Source organism: Tinamus guttatus, unplaced genomic scaffold, assembly GCF_059628265.1.
Source record: "Tinamus guttatus ecotype Peru unplaced genomic scaffold, ASM5962826v1 Tinamus_guttatus_pri_ptg000353l, whole genome shotgun sequence".
Taxonomy (NCBI): Eukaryota; Metazoa; Chordata; class Aves; order Tinamiformes; family Tinamidae; genus Tinamus; species Tinamus guttatus.
The window spans coordinates 576,844-595,396 of record NW_028288887.1 but is presented as its reverse complement, the minus strand read 5'-3'; the positions used below and the strand labels follow the sequence as shown (position 1 = coordinate 595,396).

The 18,553-nt window shown below is 36.8% G+C and overlaps 1 protein-coding gene across 1 annotated transcript in view; it reads left to right on the top strand.

Annotated features, from left to right (window-relative positions):
• Positions 1-18,553, top strand: part of LOC104564663 (3',5'-cyclic-AMP phosphodiesterase 4D-like) — a 161,108-nt gene that overhangs the window by 41,180 nt on the left and 101,375 nt on the right. Inside the window, exons 4-5 of the mRNA XM_088529873.1 lie at positions 108-181; positions 1,765-1,814. Coding sequence (XP_088385999.1) covers positions 108-181; positions 1,765-1,814 — 124 coding nt within the window. The remainder of the gene's footprint in view (positions 1-107; positions 182-1,764; positions 1,815-18,553) is intronic.

Here is an 18,553-nt window from a genome sequence, read left to right as displayed (position 1 = left end):
TAGCTGTCCTGCAATGTTCTTTCCTTCTCCTGCTAGCTCAGTGGAGTGGGGAAAAATCAGTCTTACCTATGCAGAGATTCAGCCTATGACCGTTCTGTCTTTTCCAGGTGCTGGCCAGCCTGCGTACTGTACGGAATAACTTTGCTGCATTAACCAATTTACAGGATCGAGCACCCAGCAAGTGAGTGTCAATTTTCTGAGTTTTTTTGCAGTGGTACTTTCTAAATTTTAAAACTAAGAATTATGAGATTAGATGTTGCAAATGTCAGTCTACGTCACTAAACTTGCATAAATCATGTGTTAACTAGATTTTATTAATCCTTTGAAACCATTATACTTGATAGCTGAGACAACAACCCCATTACCTACTAATGGCTCCTGTATCTCTTTTTGTGCTTAAACTTGAAGTGTTTTTTGTGGATCTTCTATGATTTTCAATAAACTAGTCATGCATCAAAGGTCATTCAAAGACAATCATTCAGGCAAAGAGGCTGAGTCCTATAAATGAACTTGAGTGGACATCTACACTCATTGTGAGCTATCCCCATAATGTGAACCTAAAACTGACTAATTCATCCAAGATATGTGGCAGCCTACGTATCCATAGCAGTGCATCATTATAGATAAGACATAATAAATATGATCTTTCTCCAGTCATGTTACAGCATCATAATATCATTTATTAACATAATACTTTTTTTCCATACAAGATAGAATGGTAAGTCTTTAAGGTTTAAGAAAACTTTTACAGAGATTTGCCAAGGAATTGTAGTAAACTCTACATTGAGTATAAGTTTCTTGTAATCACAGTTTTATAGGAGAAGCATCATTGCCTATATAGCATATCTTATATACTTATTATCTTATTCTATATTATATTAAAATAATTAACTATAAATTTTAAGAATTCAAATTAAGGTAGTGCAAAGGTATGTTTATTTTTTTGTCTATGTCATAAAACCACAGAAATATGTACTGCCAAAGATCATTCTGTCCTCTTGAAAGGGATTAGTTAGGCTCTTTAAGCACTAGTTAATGTTAATTAAACTGGTGGCTTTTGTAATGGAATAATTTACCTCACCCAAAATGTGCATCCCTAAAAATTAAAAGTAGTTAGTATTCATGGAGGCTTCATCTCGCAGCAGTTTGTCACTGAAGAGTTAAGCACGTGCGATAGCTGCCTACCCCTATATATGCAGTGACGCAGAAAGATGTTTCCAGCCCCCTTGGATGGCATATACAGACCTCATATATCCCTGCCTGCAGCCTCCACACATCCATCCCTATGTCACTTTGTCAGTCCAGCAAATTCCAGCTTTCTTAAATGAGTAAAACTGTATGCTGAGATTATTGCAAAATATATATTCAAATAATAAAAAGAAAAATAAATTATAATTTATAATGGACAGGTTAGAATAATGATAAATATGGATATGAATCAAACTTCAAGCTAGATACAACTACTAGGTATGATTAAGGTTTTTAATAAACTTGTAAATTCTTAATATATTCCCCTGCTGGAGTTCTCAATCTGCAGAGAGATTTGAGGATCAGCTGTAAATTTCCTTCTCTACCAGAAATAAATATCTGATTTATAAAGAAGTATTTGTTCTAGATCAAATATTTGAACTCGGTTTCTTGTCTGTGACAGTGTGTTCCAGCCCCAAATAACTTCCCAAGGAAAAGCGTTTTCTTTTAGATTGTTCAAGGATTCAGTAATCTACAAGATTATGATGCTTATATCTTTTTTCTTTTCCTTATCAGACGCTCGCCAATGTGTAACCAACCATCTATTAACAAAGCAACTATAACAGGTAAGAGAGATCAGCATGATCACAAATTCGTCTGTGAAAGCATCATGGGTTTCTAAACAATATTTATGAAAACTTTAGCCTCAATGAAGATTGAATTTTGAAATAGTAATCTAATATTCTTTTCATATCTTTATATCTATTTCATTAAAGAGAATTTGAGTGGTGTAATTGTAAAAAGTCTTGGAGACATATCATCTTAGTCTTTTGTTTTCTATCGTATTATCGCGTTATTAATCCAAGTTTATTCCCCCCCCTTTTTTTTGACATAATAGTCCTTGTCTTCCATTTTCTTCATATATCAGTGTGTGTATGGTGTCATAATTATCTTCATTAGCAACTTTCTGCAATGAAATATGCTAGAAAGAACTGATATGAAGATTGATCTTTTATTTGGGAGGTGGATATCTATAGCTATGCAGCGGCAAAGTCTTGGCATTACAAAACTTTAGGTAATCAAGTGACATTTTTCAAAGCTAACTTTTGTGATTCTGTTTCTGTTTCTCTAATATTTAGGAGGTTAAAAGAAAAAATACTTGTAAAAGACACTACTATTTCTAAAGAAATATTAGCTTGAAGTCAGGACTGGGATCATAGAATCACAGAATGGTTGAGGTTGGAAGGGACCTCTAGAGATCTAGTGCAACTCCCCCTGCTCAAGCAGGGACACCTAGAGCACGTGGGATCCTAAATTACATGATTACTTTTAAAAATTTTACTCTGTAACACTTTTGGTTAGTATTGGTATTAGTATGGAATTAATACATGGCAACTTAGACATCTTTATGGGAACACATCTTATTTTAGATCATATTTGTTAATACATGTTAATCAATGTGTTCTTGCATGGTGTAATTATCCAGGAAATTGCATTCTCAATGGCATGCTGGTAGAGTAAAAAAGCATTTGCTTTGTCTTGTAGTGAACATGGGGAGACACTTAGTAAGCAGATAATTTATCATTTAACCAGAAATCTTATAATTTCCAAATTTTCAATGTGATTTCTTCTCCAGGTGGAATTTGGTTTGATTTTTATTGATTGTCTTCAAACTCTTGTCTTTTAGTCATATGATAGAATTGTAACTCAAGCAGCAAACAATAATTTAGCTTTTTTGAAGGGAGCTGTGACTTTGTCATGTTCAATAATTACTTTATTAGGCTTCAGTGTGAAGCCTTAGTTTTTTTCATCTATCCTTATAAGTGTTAACCTCTAAAAGATCTATCCTTTATTCTCCAAGGAATGTAATCTGAGCATTTGTGTTTAGGGTTCATCAGGGAGCAGAAGGTTAAATCTTACTAATCCACTCTATTCACTGAAAAGTGACTTCAGTTAAGAATGTTTTGCAATCATCCTTAATGTTTTGGTAATTAAATAAATTGCAAAGGGAGGTGAGAAGGAAGGAGAGAGGATAAATGCATAGATCTCTCATGTCCTGCTTCTGGTATAATCCTTTGGTAGCGTATTCGTTGAAGAGGTAATTCTGGGCGTTAGTTTCAAACTACCACCCATGAGACATTCCAGTTATTAATAAATGTTACACTGATTTTTAATTGTGAGCTTTACTTGTCTCATTCTGAAGTCTGATAACGGAGGCAGAGTTTTTTGAAAAATATGTCTCTTCCCTGTGGCTCCAAGGAACTAATTTCAGAAGGTCTATAATGTAGTGAAATCCTTGATAATCAAAGAAAATGTGATATTGAGAGCATGGGAGCATGCAGCAAGCCCAAGCCACGTGCACTGCCACACTTGTTTGCCTGAGGTCTGCTGCTTTTCTCCAGAAGTTGTTGCTCAAGCAGCAGGACCCAAGACACTGCTGGAAGTTATTGTCACTCTTTTCAAATTCCCCCTTGATCTGAAGGTTTCCATTCAGTTAATCTCTGGAGTACACTGTACGTGGAAGTTTAGAAGTCTTCACTGGAAGTTTAGAAGGAAGGAAGATAGTGCAGCCACTGGTGCAACTAATCTAAAAATCTTTCTATGCCAAGATGTAGAGAGCATTGTTCAAACCTGGTTAATGGAAAAAGGACATAGCCAGGCAGAGCTGATACGGAGGGCTTAAGTAAGACAAAAGACAGAGTTTCCTTGAGATAAAGAAGTTGATGCAGCTGCACAAAACAAAGGCAAACAGGAACCGGTTTGATACCGGAAGAATGAAGAAGCTGCTTGCTTCTCTACTGTAATCTGGGCTGGCCAGACAGAAGTTATCTTTCGAATAAACAATCAAATACCGTTAGCAACCAATCATGAGCTCAAGTTTTGTAATATGCATGAGGCTAATTAAGAAATGTATAAGAAGCAAGCTAAAACGACTAATAAACGAGTCTTGTCGATGACCATCTGGTGTCGCAGTCTCCCTTTCTCCTACACCAAGAAATATAAAGGAAGCAAGAGCAGAAGGCAAAGAAGAGTAAGGGTAATTTAATCTAATTTAATCTGATTTATCAGAGATGCTACTGGAACTGCTATGCCCAAGCTATGCATTGAATTGGGTGAGCTGGAGCCTACGTGAGTTGGATATAAGTGGCTAAAAGACTTCAGGAATACAGAAGAAATATTAAGCATGAAAATGGCTGCAATTCACTTTAGTTGCTGAATGAAGATTGTAGCTGGATACTATTTTGCCTGAACGAGTTCACCTGTTCTTAGTCATAGCCTATTTTCGGTATTTCCATAGCAAAAAATTTCATGGTGTAAGCACAGAAGTATGCATAAGTGCTTACTTGAGGCATATTCAATCCTAGTAAAGCATGCTGCAGTAAGGCTAAGAGGAACAATATATTGGAAATGCTTTTCATGCTCTTAGAATGATTTAAAACCCTTTTGGATGCTATCATGCTTTTTGATTTCTTCCCAGGGATACTTGAAGTACAGGCTATGCAGTCTTTCCTGCTGAAAAATCCTCCTGCACATGCTGCTCTCACAGATTAAGTCACTGAATATCTAGAGTAACACACCAGACAGGTGAGCCCCTCACATCAGTCGGATGGCACAGCTAGAAGTCTCAGCGAGAACTGGTCACGAGTGCAATAAAATAGGTGATTGGAAGGTATAGCATCACTGCACAGTGTCGATATCAAAACATAAATAGACACCTAAGAAGGGAGGGTTTAAGTTACTAAGTTTCTTGGAAGAAGTGTCTTTAGGAAGAATCTAATTGAGGAAAGAGAAGATTACAGAAAGCAAAAGGAAATTTTAGCAAGAAGCAATAATGGCAGAAGATAGGGAAAAAAAATGAAAAGGGATTTGGTAAAGAAAAGTAAATAAAATTGCAAGAGCAAAGTTTTCCCATTTAGATGAAAAAGTGTTTTTTGACTATTATAAGAAATGACCCTGAGGAATAAGTGTGGGAGAAAATGCAAGAAGTAGGAGACTGAGAATAGTGGGATTGAAAGGTGCAGTGGTATGTGAATAAAATGTTCAGTCTGGTCAAAGCAGAGCAACCATGCAATAAAATATTTCTGCAAGACTGGACTCAGAGAAGATGGTGGCCTTAAGATTTGCAGTCATTTTACAAAGTAAATATGTTAATGGCAGAAATATGGCCTGTTCTTTTCAACATATCCACATGAATCCCTTTCAGAAACTGCACTGAAAAAAAACAATGCATGTCTGTGGCACACCTGATCTTCAGGCTGTCAGGTGTGCTGCAGCATGCTGAGTGTCCCTTTCCAGACAAAGTAGGGGGCAGGAGGTGGGAGCTTTTCATGTAACAACAGATTTCTTGGATGGCACTTTTCTTACCAGTTTTAGACATATAGAAGGTAGGTATCTCTAACTTGTCAAGACTAGAGTCCCTTTATAGTCAGTGCAAATGAGCACCTGCAAATTGACTTATTTTAGATGTCTCCTTTAAAGGCAGCTGAGCTACTCCCTAAAAGTGCCCTATTAGAGAACCATCTTGTTAATAGAAATAGTTTTGAAGTGGACTTAATTATAGGTCCTTTATGTTACAAAGTGTCAAAGGGCCTCTAAGTAAAGACGTGTATATATAACAAATAAACCATTTAATTTAATAAAAAAATAAATCATAATTGCAAAAGTTCATTTTTTGAAGTTGTTTACACTTTAAAATTTTCCACTAAAAACTACCCCAAACCTATTTCATCACATAGAGCAGAATATATGAAAATATTCAATAACAAGTCATAAAATATTTCTGCATTTCATTTATTAATAGGTAGGAAGAACATGGCTTAGTGTTGTGATATGGGATCTACAAGTCTTTGGCTACTGTTTTTATTTTATTATATTGGGACTATAACCAATCATTATTTATTAATTAAATGCAGTTAATTAATTAATTAGTAATCTCCTGGCTTTCAGTACAATACATTTAACAAACAACACTAAGTAAGCAAAACATCCTTATTGACACAGATTAGACTTCTTAAATACAAGCAGCTGGATGAGAAGCAAAAGCAAAGGTTACAGAGGAAAAGCAGAGGTTGTATCATATTATATTGAGAATAATATATTATTTTGAGAAACAATCAAATAAGGAGTAACTGTATTTCCGAGAGTTGCATCTCTGCAAATTCAGATCCATAGGGCATGCAAACTATCCCTTTGCCATGAATAGCATCCTATAGGTAAAGGATAAGGAAGATTACTATTCAAAGCACTAAGTAGCAACGAACCAACAAACAAACAAAGAAAAATCCTGATAATATAGAAATCTAAGGGCCTTTGTCACCCAAACATAATTAGACATAATTATGTCCATTAAAATTTAAATATAGAAATTTCTGAATCAATGTAGTTCAATTTCATTGAAAACATGAATCTAATCACATGCAAAATGTATGTCTCCAAAAAAAAAAAGTGTAATAGTTTTCATTTCTGTGCCTTAGAGTTATATTATTGCTGAATATGGGGAAGCATTCCTGGTCATGATATGCTGTAAGCTGGTCCAAGTCTAGTAGGTAAAGTCTTAAGTATCCTGCTGGCCTGTCTGGACTGTACAGTGTATCACTGCATGGAGATCTCCAATATAATCTTAATGTTTATTATCTTTTCTTGTGTCTGTAATTATATCAGAGCACAGCAGTAGGATAAATGTGAGAACACAGGAGAGGATAGAAAAGAACAAAAGATGCCTTACAGAAGTTCTTGCAATACTGAGGTAATTGCTGCTAGCTTGAGAACAGATATATGGAACTGAGGGGATGCTAAAGCCCTCAAGAACAGAGGTCTAAAAATAAACAATATTTCAGATCTTTTTTTAAAAAATAATCTTGTATTGCAGCATCAGGGTCATATTTTAAAATGTTGAAGACCTTAGATTTCATACCCAGGCTTAGGCAGATATATAAAACATGCCCTATATAATTGCAGTATATATGCCACTTCTCTAGGTTTAGTCAGCAGGACTATAGGTATAATGAGCACTTCCCACTCTGACTTCATTTGCCCATTGAATATATTTTTATCTTATTACAGAGAAGCATTCCTACAGTAAACTGTACTGACAAACTTTTGACGAAGGCAAGATAAAATGTTCTGAAATTCTCACTCAAGGTAATTGAGTAAAAGGTACTTTTCTGAAGTGCTAAAAAAAGCTGACAGCCTGTTTTTAAAGAGAAGGGGGATGTTTTTGGTAAAATTACTTTTGCTCTTAGTGTAGTTTGGTAAAATATATGTAAATATTTTCTTGTTTGTACTTTTTTTATACCCATACATCTGGGGATACTTTAACAGACTATAACCCACCTCAGCAAGTTATTTGAATTTCATGGTGAATACCAAGAGACTTATATTTTCAAATGTAAATATGCTTTGTAGCATTTTCGCATCCTTTAGTCTCAGTAAATTGCATTTAATTTTTGAGAAATTAGCAGAAGTCTTTTAGCAGACTGCAGCAACCATAACAGTAAACCTTGACAGTGGCTGAATTTGACTTAGAAGTGCTTTATATGCAGGAAAGCCACAGGCACACAAATGCCAGTCCTCCTCAACTTACTTTCTCAGGGAATATTTTCAAAACTCATGTTTAGGACCAGAATTCTTACTGAGAGTCAGTTAAATGTGTCCTTTTTACTTCTGCAGAGGCTTTTGAAATTGACCTTTAATTGAAGATAGCTAGACTCATTGTAATAGATTTCTCAAATAGATAACATAAAAATAACGTACAGTGTTGCTTGGTGTGGATTTTATGCTATGTGAAGAATAGTGGAGCAAGAGAGCATAATTGACAATTTGAAAGAAATACTGTGTGGCAAGTTATATACTTTGTGTATGTTTTTCAGAGAATACCCAGAGCACATACACATGCCAGTGCTCTGTGGCACTGTCAGTCAGATAAATAACAAGTAAATGTCATTTTCACTTCTTCCCAACTCAGCTCCTGCCTTTAAAAACAAAAGGTCTCTTATGAACTCACCTCCTAGGCTAATATTTTACTATTTGATATTAAATCAAAGTACTTGACATGAATGGTATAGTATAATTCAGAGTTTACTTATTTATCCTACTTTCTTGCCTTGATACTCATTTAGCTACCATGTGTGCAGCCACTCTTTGTGTGCCTAAAATACTTTGGAATTTAGCAATCCTCTTTAAAGAAGTAATTTCCTTCCTCAGAAAATAAATTCTGGTGTTATTGGCCTTTGTATTACACAGGCCAAGGTGCAGCAGGTAGTTTTCTTGAGCTGTAACTTTCTGTCATTGCTTTTACTTCTGATGACCTTTTAGTATCATGTCACTAAGTTTTGAAGCTCAGTAGATAACTTGGAACAACAGAAGAGAATATTGAGGAAACTAAACTGCAAGAAAGGCACATGTTTTTTTTAGAAGAAAAAGTATATTTATACGTGACAGAAACTGAATTTGGAGTGGAATTCAGTCATATGTCTCCTGCTCAGAGTAAACAATTTCTGCCGGGAACAAGCAGTGAATTGGAGAGACAGGAGTCCCCTTGTTGCCCCAGCTTGCACTGTCAGCCCATTTCGTAGGATGAACTAGAGGCTTCTTTCCCTGCATATGCAGTTTGTGGACCCTTGATGATTTCCCTATTTCCTGTTAAAAACTAGCTCTTTTTCTCACAGCTTGTGTAGCACAGTATTATCATGAAAAACTACTTGCTTGAAATGGGTCATTTAAAAAGAAAACTAATAAATTGTGTTTTCCTTTTAGAATGAATAGTATTCACGTCTCTAGTTTAGGCTTTCCTTGATCTCAGGGAGTTGTCATTGGCAAGCTATATCTGTGAGGGCTTATCGAATGCTTTCTCCACCTTGATTTGAAGACCTTTAATTCATGCTGCATTTTTTTTTCCAACTGAATAAGAGAATCAAAATGCAATTTTTGAATGTGATTTTTATCTACTGCTGGCTTAAGTTCTCTATGTTTGTTAAACAGTAATTAACTTTCCTGAAGCAGAATAGCAGGATAAAGTTTGACGTGGTTTTGGACAACATAAGCTATTTATTAGCTCACATTCAGGAATGTTAATAAAAATGTAGTACAAGACAGAATGGTCCCTACCCTTGACTACTTTTTTTTTTTGAAAAATTAAACTTTGTCAATAGTGAAAGTTTCAGGAAGTGAACAGTTATCAGGATCACCTAGGATATTTTTAAATGATGACTTACCTTGCCTGCATCAGTGGTCAAACGGCAGTTTTCATTATGTTATTTCAAAATGCTTATTAACACATGCTCTGAACATATGCATTTTCCAGAGTGATCTATCCAAAATCAAAAATTAGAAAATAAATGTAGTTGTTTTGAAGTGCGTAGAATACTACATCATTTGGCTGTAGTATAATGATCTGGTCTTGGTGGTAATGTGTGGTTAAGCTATCTCAGTGCATAGAGACTAGAAGGCTCAAAACTGACCTCTGCCTGTAAGCTTTATCCAGGACTTCAGGTTACTTTTCTGTAAGGCTGCATTGTAGTACAGCTTTGGTTTTGAAATACACTTAGCACATTTTGTAGTTAGAATACGGGCATGCTGAAACAAAAAGATGTACTCAAGGTCAAAATGAAAACATGAGAGATGCTCATCTAGATTATCTCCACACTGATAATTTCATACGTAACCCAACACATATGTAGCTTCTTACTTTTAAAGTCAAATTGGTGTATTTTTTTTGCAGCTTCAGGAAAAATGTCTATATCATCGTTTCACCAAAATATTTCACCAAACATTTCACCAAAATTTTACTGGAAAGATAGACAGGATAGTAAGGTTAGTGTGCTTCCTCTTCTCTTTTCAGCCCAGTTGTGACACTTACTGTCACTTTTGAGAAATATGCATGACTCCAGGTTGCATTTACTGCATTGATAATGTTCTGCACTAGCAGAACAAGTGAAACACTGGAAAGTGGCTTGGTTTGTAGGACTGAGGTAATAAGAATCTGCAAGAAAAAAAACAGAATCTTGTCAATGTCCTTTTTTTATTCCTATTCTGAATGCAGCCCATTGGTGGACGTATGTAGAAAATAAAACTCAGTAGAGGTGGGTTTGGGGTTTTGGTATGACCATCTGATGTAGCCCAAGTGCATCTTTTTTTTTTTTTTTTTTCCACATTTCATCAAACTTCTAACATCTGTGATCAGTGACATGATCTTCTCTCCAGCTGAAAAGGTGGATTTCAAAACGCTTTTCCATTAATAGGTTACTCGGAAAAATGCTTTATAGAAACGTATTCACTTTCCTGTGTATGCATTTAAGTATAAAGGCCTACACCAAGACCACCCACTGAAGTGCCCAAGGTCTAGTTTGATTATATGAAAGCTCCTGGTTACCCAGCCTGAGCAAGGCAGTGAATCCAAGCACCCAGCTCTGGATGTTGCATTAAAGAGGGAATAATTCCAGCTCTGGCTGTAGGAAAATCAGCTTGTGTTTACTGCGCTTTCCTGGGAATTGGGGCGAATGGATTCAAATCCTGGGGACAGGAAGTGCCTAGAGCTCCAGCTTCCATGTTCAGGACAGGTTCTAACACCTTCATGCAAAAAGACCATCACCACCAGCCTGTTCTCCTGTGTGAGGTGAATAACCTCAGAAGACCTTGTGGTGGTGGCATCAGGTGTGCATGAAAGTTAATCACATATTCAGATATGCCCATGTGTTTCATGTTTCCAACTAACTGGCTCTGTATATTAAACCTTCTGTATAGCCTCTGGCTTTCTGTGTGCTCCCTGGAGGAAGGCAGCTTTCTGAGGCAATCTCGATGGTCTTTGATGCCTGGGCAGGACTTTGGGAATCACCCCAAGACACTACTTCGGTGTCACTATTTGTAAAGCAGGTGCCAGTAGTGGAGAGCCCAGCACAGCCTCAAATCCCATGGGGAATTTCCGTGCGGAAACCTGCTGGGTAACCATAACAACAAGCAGTTTACTGGGCTTGTTCCTGGGACTTCAGGAGCAATGACAGGAGGCAATGAAACTCCTGTAGTTCTTACTGGGAAGCTTTCACTTTAAATATTAAAAAGTCCAGGGTATTTTTTAAAATTTTCTTATCAGCATAGTTCTCCTCAGGCAAGTTTCTAGAGCTCTTTGACTTCTGGCTTCTGTTAATATATTGAATTTTTTTTTCCATCCTAGTCTTTAATCTGTTCACAGTTAAGAAAGTTCAGCTCCAGATCATATAGGGACTTTTAGACTTTTTTTTTTTTTAAACAGGAATATTTAGATTTTATCCCCATAAATAATACGATGTTCTTAATTACTGAAGCACTTTTGGCCATATACATGAAGTTTTAGTTGATAATTAAGTAATAAAAATGATTCCCAAATATTTTGATTAAAATACTAATAGTAAATTGCAGATCTAATTCATGATTCTTTCCCCATGCAGTGTTTTAAATTAATTTCTGCAACTGGCATTTATTTTTGAAAGCATAAATTAGATCTGAAGTTGAACTAATTCTAAGCCAAATGAAAAATAAAGATGACAGACAATAAATTAAGGTACCTAGTCTCCCATGCCATAGGATAATAATTTGGGTTTCTTCATAACGAGGAATAATGTAGCATTACATCTGAGTCAGTGAATTTTGCCACTATATAACTCATTTATTACTATGCTAAAGAAACAGGAAATAATTCAGAAATAAATTATACAAGTGACTACTGTATTAATAGATATTTTTAAATGCCACTTATTTTCCGTAAGCTATATGCTAGTGCTTAATGACATACTGTAGTGACCATAGACTAATTAGGCTTTAATTGAAGGAATGCAAAGACGACAGGAAGGAAAAAAAAAAGTCAGTGCTAAAGAAATGAAGGAGAAATTCAGAAAACGGTTTGACATAACCTGATTATACAAGCTAACTAAATGTTAATAATGGTATGCAGAAAGGTCTGACAGATGAAAAGAGGCAGCTGACAGAAAAAGAAACCAGTAGTTATTTTAAGAGAGTCTTTGATGCTGCTCCTATTATTATAGCTTTCAAATCCCACTTCTTAAGGGGAAAAAGTAAAATCAGAGTTTGGGGCAGGTTTTTTTTCTTCTTTATTTACATTTGGCAAATAGAAGCAGCAGCAGTGATCAGACTGTTCTGAGCTCTGGCAAATGTAATGCCCTAAATCTGTCTTTTGTATTCTGTCCTTTCTGCTAAGCTAGAAGGATAGGTATGAGGGCTATTAGCTGCAGAAATATTTTTCTTCTATTCTTCTCAACATTTTTTGGCATATCAGATAAAAAGGCTGTTTGAGCCTTGTCATACACCACTCAAACCTCAACCCTGAAAATGGATATCTGCCAGACCAAAGTAAGAGGACAGAGAAGGACTGTGTAGTCCCAAAGCAGTTACTGTCCTACAGGTCAAGGCTGTTTTCAGAGAAAGAGTAAGCAGCTGACATACGTACTTACTACTTACAAGCCTGTCATGCAGCAAAATAATAGTGAGATGGCAAAAATGCTTATTTTTCATGTACTTCTGCTACTTGGAACGATATCTAAACATGTTATTTATGAGACACAGACATTCACTGTGTGATATTGTGAAACAAAAATGTGATTGCTTTGCTCTAACTAATTCTCACCATGAAGTCTATGAGACCTTGCTCTGCTGAGTAAAACCTGCAATACCAATGAGTCTATTACACCATTTCTCTCTGATCTAGCACAGTTCTCCTTGCAAATGCATACTCCCTTGAATTCTGTGCTTCACCTCTTTCCCAATTTCTTTGAGGTAATTTTTTCTTTAGGCAGTGTGATACGAAGCTGAGATAAGCCCCAGTGGGAGAAGATACAAAGAGAATCCTTGTAGCCTCATTCCTCACTGCAAAGAAAAGAAAAAAGCCACATTGTTGCTTGTAAATATAATTATTTTTATATATATAAATGCTATTGTCAACACATACCCACTGGAACACAAAGCTGATGCTCAAAAGAGTAACTGTTGTTTCAACAACATATGTACTTATATACAGTATGTGTTTGTGGTATGACCTGGTATGTTGAAATACTTATCAGTTCTAACTTGAAATCTCTTTTCTCCGAAGATGTTCTTAGTCTTGCCTATAAAATACAGGCTATAAAGATAGCACAGATTTTCCAAGAACCTCTTTGAAGATTGGTTTCTACTTCATATGTTAGGCAGGTTTTCTGATAGACATTGATTCTTGAAAATTATTTCAAGAATTTGATGGTTCTGTGAGAGTTCAGTACTATAAGCCTTTCTCCCAACTATGGATTGACCTTGCAGAACTTGATTATAAAATATCTACAGGTGTCCATCTGCAAAATAATAGAAGCTTGAGATCAATATTTTGCAGAATAAAATTTCAAACAATAAAATCACAATATAATGAAAGATTTCACACTGGACTATACTTCATCAAATAAAAAACAATAAATTTGTCAGCCAAAAAATTGAAATAAGACATAAAATGCCCTTCTTTCTTTCAAGATGTTAAGAAGTGCTTTCCAGAGAGAATATTTCAAGATGTTGTTTTTTTCTGCAATGTTCTAGAATAAATTTCTCAAATTTAAAAAGTGGGATGAAGTCAATCCATGTCATGCAAATGGACATTAATCCCATTTTAAAGAAAAGTTTTGAGATTTTGTCCAAAACAGTGCTTCCAAAATTAGATTAGTGTAATTTATTTTGGAATAATTAAAGGAAGGGAACAGCCGTAACAGTTGAAACCTTATTTAATCAGGTCTATCAGCTAAACTCTCTAATGCACACTACATAGTAGGTGTAATGGACTGAAAGAAGCATATACTACATCTGTCTAAATCTTTATACTCCTCAGGAACCTTTTTTTTCTGAAAATCTACAGACTTCCTGTCTACATTTCCTGTAGAAGAAGTGGTAGCAACAGTGGGAACATTTTTCTTTTGAAGTTGGGACCTCAGGCAAAGGTGGTCATTTGACTTTCTTGATATTCTCCAAAGTTCTTGTTGCTCTGCCCTTTGTAGTATCATGCATAGACTTACTCTACTTCATTGTAAACTGCTCAGTTGAGTGATACATCAAAATTCAACTCAAGTGGATTAAAAATAAATTATTATTCCTTTTGTTTCTCATGTCTAACCATTTTAAGCATTGTTTCGGAAAACTTAAGGCATGTGTTTAAGTCCTGTATATTTACATAGGACTTAAGCTATAGTTCAGTATGTATTTTTGAAAAACAGGGTCAGTTTATATAAATGAACCCTATCAGTCATTTATTTCCCCTCACTGATCCCTGCAATAAGCTATCAAGTTGTAATTATTGCCTTAAATAGTTGTAAATATTCCTTAAATCAGTTGCTGCCATTCCAACCTTGACAAGTATACAGCACTTAGTACTGCAGAGCTGAAGTTTCCCCCAAAATTCATGTGCCAGAGAGGCGGCCCAGTGTAACCGATCATAGACAAACATTTCCATATGATGTTGAGGCCTGCTGGAAGCATAGGCAGCACTAGGAATATTTTAAAGGAATCTAATACCATTAAAAATATTCAAAAATTAAGAGATCTGATGATAGCTAAATTTATAAAATAAAGGACTGTGCATAAGTATATGGGCCCATGAACAGAGCTTGCCTTTCCATTATCAAATGCATGTTTAGCGAGTTTTTGCCTCTTGTCATGATTTAATCCATGCAGAATGACAACTTAAATTGCTGAAAAATGAGACTATCTATTGAACTATGGTATAGGGTTCACACAGCAGAATTAGTTTTATTTGAATCCTAAACAGGTAAATGGAAATTGCATTTCAGAGTCTTTTAACAGTATTTACAAAGGAACCAAAAATCCCATAAAATATCCTGCAGATGTGCTTCCTTTCCATCAGTTAACTGAATAACATTTAAAATGCAATAGCAAATATTCAGCTTTTATGCCTCCAAAACTTCTTTTTACTTTCTTTTAAACTCTTTGTCCCAGGTTGATTCTTTCTGAAACAACAGTGATTCATCTTAAATATTTAGCTGGCCTTTTCTCATGTAGGCAAGAAAGTCTTGCATATCAAAGTGGAGGGATCACTATGTAGATATAACATTCACACATGAAACCTGGATGCTTCACTTCTCTGAGAAAAGAGAAAAACAAAAATAATAAAAATAAAAGTGACTGCTCTCCTGCCCTCAGTCAAGCCTAAAGCAGATTGTAGCTGAGAAGAAAAGGAGAAAAATAAGATTTAACTGTAGAGACTCAGCAGTGTATGAAGAGAAGGAAGCTTATTAATAACTGAAATGCGCAAACAGCAAGGCTGTGGCCTAAAGAGCTTTTCCCTCCCACCTTTCACAGCAGTTAGCGGAGGTAAATATTTTCATCTTCCTTTTGGTGAGAAAATGTCGAAATATCCATGCTTGCTAAAAATGAACTTACTGAAGATTAGCTAGTTTCCATTACCCAGATTTCAGAATGTAATAAATACAACCAGTTAATTTATTTCGAGCAGTAAGTTGCTGTAGCCTTGTAGCTTAGCTTCCATTCTAGAAACCATGCTTTAAAGGTAGTTTTGAAAGTCTTCAGTCTTCACATTGGGAAAAAGGGCAGGAGACAGAGCAATGGTTTGGACAGGACAAAAACGACTCGAGGGTGATGCTCCCCGATGTTGTGTTGACTAGTCTGTGTGTATGTCACAGAGGAAGGTTGGGGTGAGTTAGCTTAAAATCCCAGGCAGGGCAAAGCTCCACGTGGAGCCAACTGCCCCGGCACATCCCAGGATGCGGTGCTGCCCAGAGGAGTCCGAGGCACCGGACCTCAGCCACCTCAAGCTCTGCTGCAGCATCACAGCCTCTCTGTGACTTCCTCTCTCACGCTCCCACCACAGACATGTCCCCTAGTGCCAGGGAGATGATGCTCTGGTGACCAGCCATTGAAAAAGGTATTGAAAAATGTGGGGAGTGATGGAATGGCCGTGTGTGCCATGCGGCCGTGCTGGATAGCCTGAGGAAGGCAAGGAATCTGGAAAAAAGAAAAGTCTCAAAAAGCCTCTTAGGCATATTGCAGATTTAAATGCATCCATCTTTTACATTTGCTTAGCAAATTTCATAGGGCTGAGATGGCCTGTGTTAATGCAAAGGATTTTGTTAAAAAAAAAAAAGATTGTTTTCTCTTTCTTCCTTTCAACTTATTGTTCTCCTTCAACTTATTCCTTGAAAACAAAGAAAATAATTGTTCTGCTCTGTCTTCTCATTATGTCTGTTTTTCTTTCATTCAGTATTTTATGTCTCCTCTCTTATGACCTGACTTTTTTCTCTTATTTAAATCTCTCAGTGTTTTTCTCCAGATGTGATCCTGCAATGTGTGGTCATATCTTTATGATCTATTATCTTTATTATCTTTATTTTCCTTCACATCCTCTTTACAAAACAACAGCAGCAGCAGCCACAAAAAAAAAAAAAAAAAAAAAAAAAAAGAAAAGAAAAGGTCTCAGGCTTAGATTAGAATATTTCTAGACCTACAAGAAAAACCTTGTCAAAATAGACTGCATACAGAATATTTATAAAAGCAGAACTGGATCCAAGAAGAACTGGCTTTTATTTAGAATGCTGGATTCAATTATGCTTTTTTTTTTTTTTTTAATCTAAGTAATGAGAGCTCTCTGAAAATTAACATTTTATCACTCCAGGCTTTTTAATTATTCTTAATACTTTCATAGCAATTGTTTATCAAGAAATAGGTTTTTATTTCTGTTGGGTATAAAATTACCTTCTCTTCATATTCCCTTCTTTTTTTGTACAGTGTATGCCAGTGCTATAGTTTCACCATTCTTGAATACAAAATGTGAGTAAAAAAAACAAGGACGCTTTGTTTTAGGGAAAAATGAATTTATTAACAGTCACATATTCTCTATGACAAAGCTTAGTATTCCCGTATTTCAACAGGATTTCCATTTTATTGCCTGCCTTACTGCTCACCTTATTACCTGGCGGTGCTTCGCCAGGCATATTTGGAAGCCAGCATCAATATTTCAGCACAGGGGGATGGCTTCCTTAGCGTGTTCCATGCAATGCTGTATCCCCTATCTGTAAGTTACCAATCTGGAGTGGTAAACTCTGGGCTGGAGCCTATGCTCTCCCAGCTTCATGGCTATTTGTTCCAGATGGGCTTGGGATTCGGCAATAATCACGCCAGAACGAGGGGACTACATTGAGCATTTATTCAGGTGAAAGCACATAAAAGAAGCAAAGTATGAATAATTTTGTCCGAATGGAGTCCTGTAACATCCGGACCTGGGCATGCATAGACATGACGTGGTCACTTAGTCATGCAGCACATGCCCCCTGCCGCCTCACACCTGTGGCCATGCATAAGCAGAAGCATAGCCATCGCAGCAAGGTTGCGTGCCGAACTGAGTCCACATCTACCAACAATGATGGCAAAGCTGTCGTTGTAGCATTGCAGGATTTTGCTAGCCAGCGTCCCAGTCTGCGTAGCGTGGTCAATGCTTGCGTGGCAGCAATCCCTGGAGCCAGTGCCTTCGAGCAATGACGTTCTTGCATCTCTCTCTCTTTTTTTTTTTTTTTTTTTTTGAGTCTGATATGTAAAATGGCAAGTCGCCCTACAGTGCAGGGTGGCGTAAGCAGTCCAGCGGGCCTACACGCGAGTTAGCAGAGTTAGCATAAACAATTTTCAGGCAAGTTCTGTGTACTTAGTCACAAGTTAATTACGCTAGCTGTCACTCATGCTAGCAGCAGGCCGCTTGGCCTACATTCGCCTCCTAGATGGCCCTCAGAAAGAGAGGTGGCCATCACTCACATCAAGGTCTGGCATGGCATGTGTCCCCACCGCTCAACGCCTAATGGGTTGCAGCCAATAGCGGAGCTCGAGGTTCTTCTTGGTGGCAAACGCAGAGGCCAACCCAGTCTTGCCCTTGACTATGGTAGGAGGCGCTCAGACTTCAGCTGGTCATCAAGGCAGTGTCTCATTTGCCTCATGCAGTAACAAGCCGCTATTATGGCGACACACACACAGATTCGCATTAAACATGGGGAACACACACAAAATCACAGCCTCTAATAACAACTACATTGTGAGCACACGTATTTAAGTCATTAAACACAGTCTGATTATAACTTTCATTACTTAGCACGTATTTACAAGTTGTTCTAGAACACACGCATCCTTTCCCTACATAAGCTAATACAGTTTTATTATTACTCTGTGGATTAATCCCAAAATGGCATATGCCCTCTTTGGTATCAAAGGAAACATTGCTCGCCATCATCTTCAGGGGTGGGGTCGGGTAGAGCACAGATAAACCTTCTCAATGGTGACATTCGCCAGGGTCAGTACGTAGGTGATGACTGCACGGAGGTCCTGGTCATGGGTGAAGTTCACAGGTCTC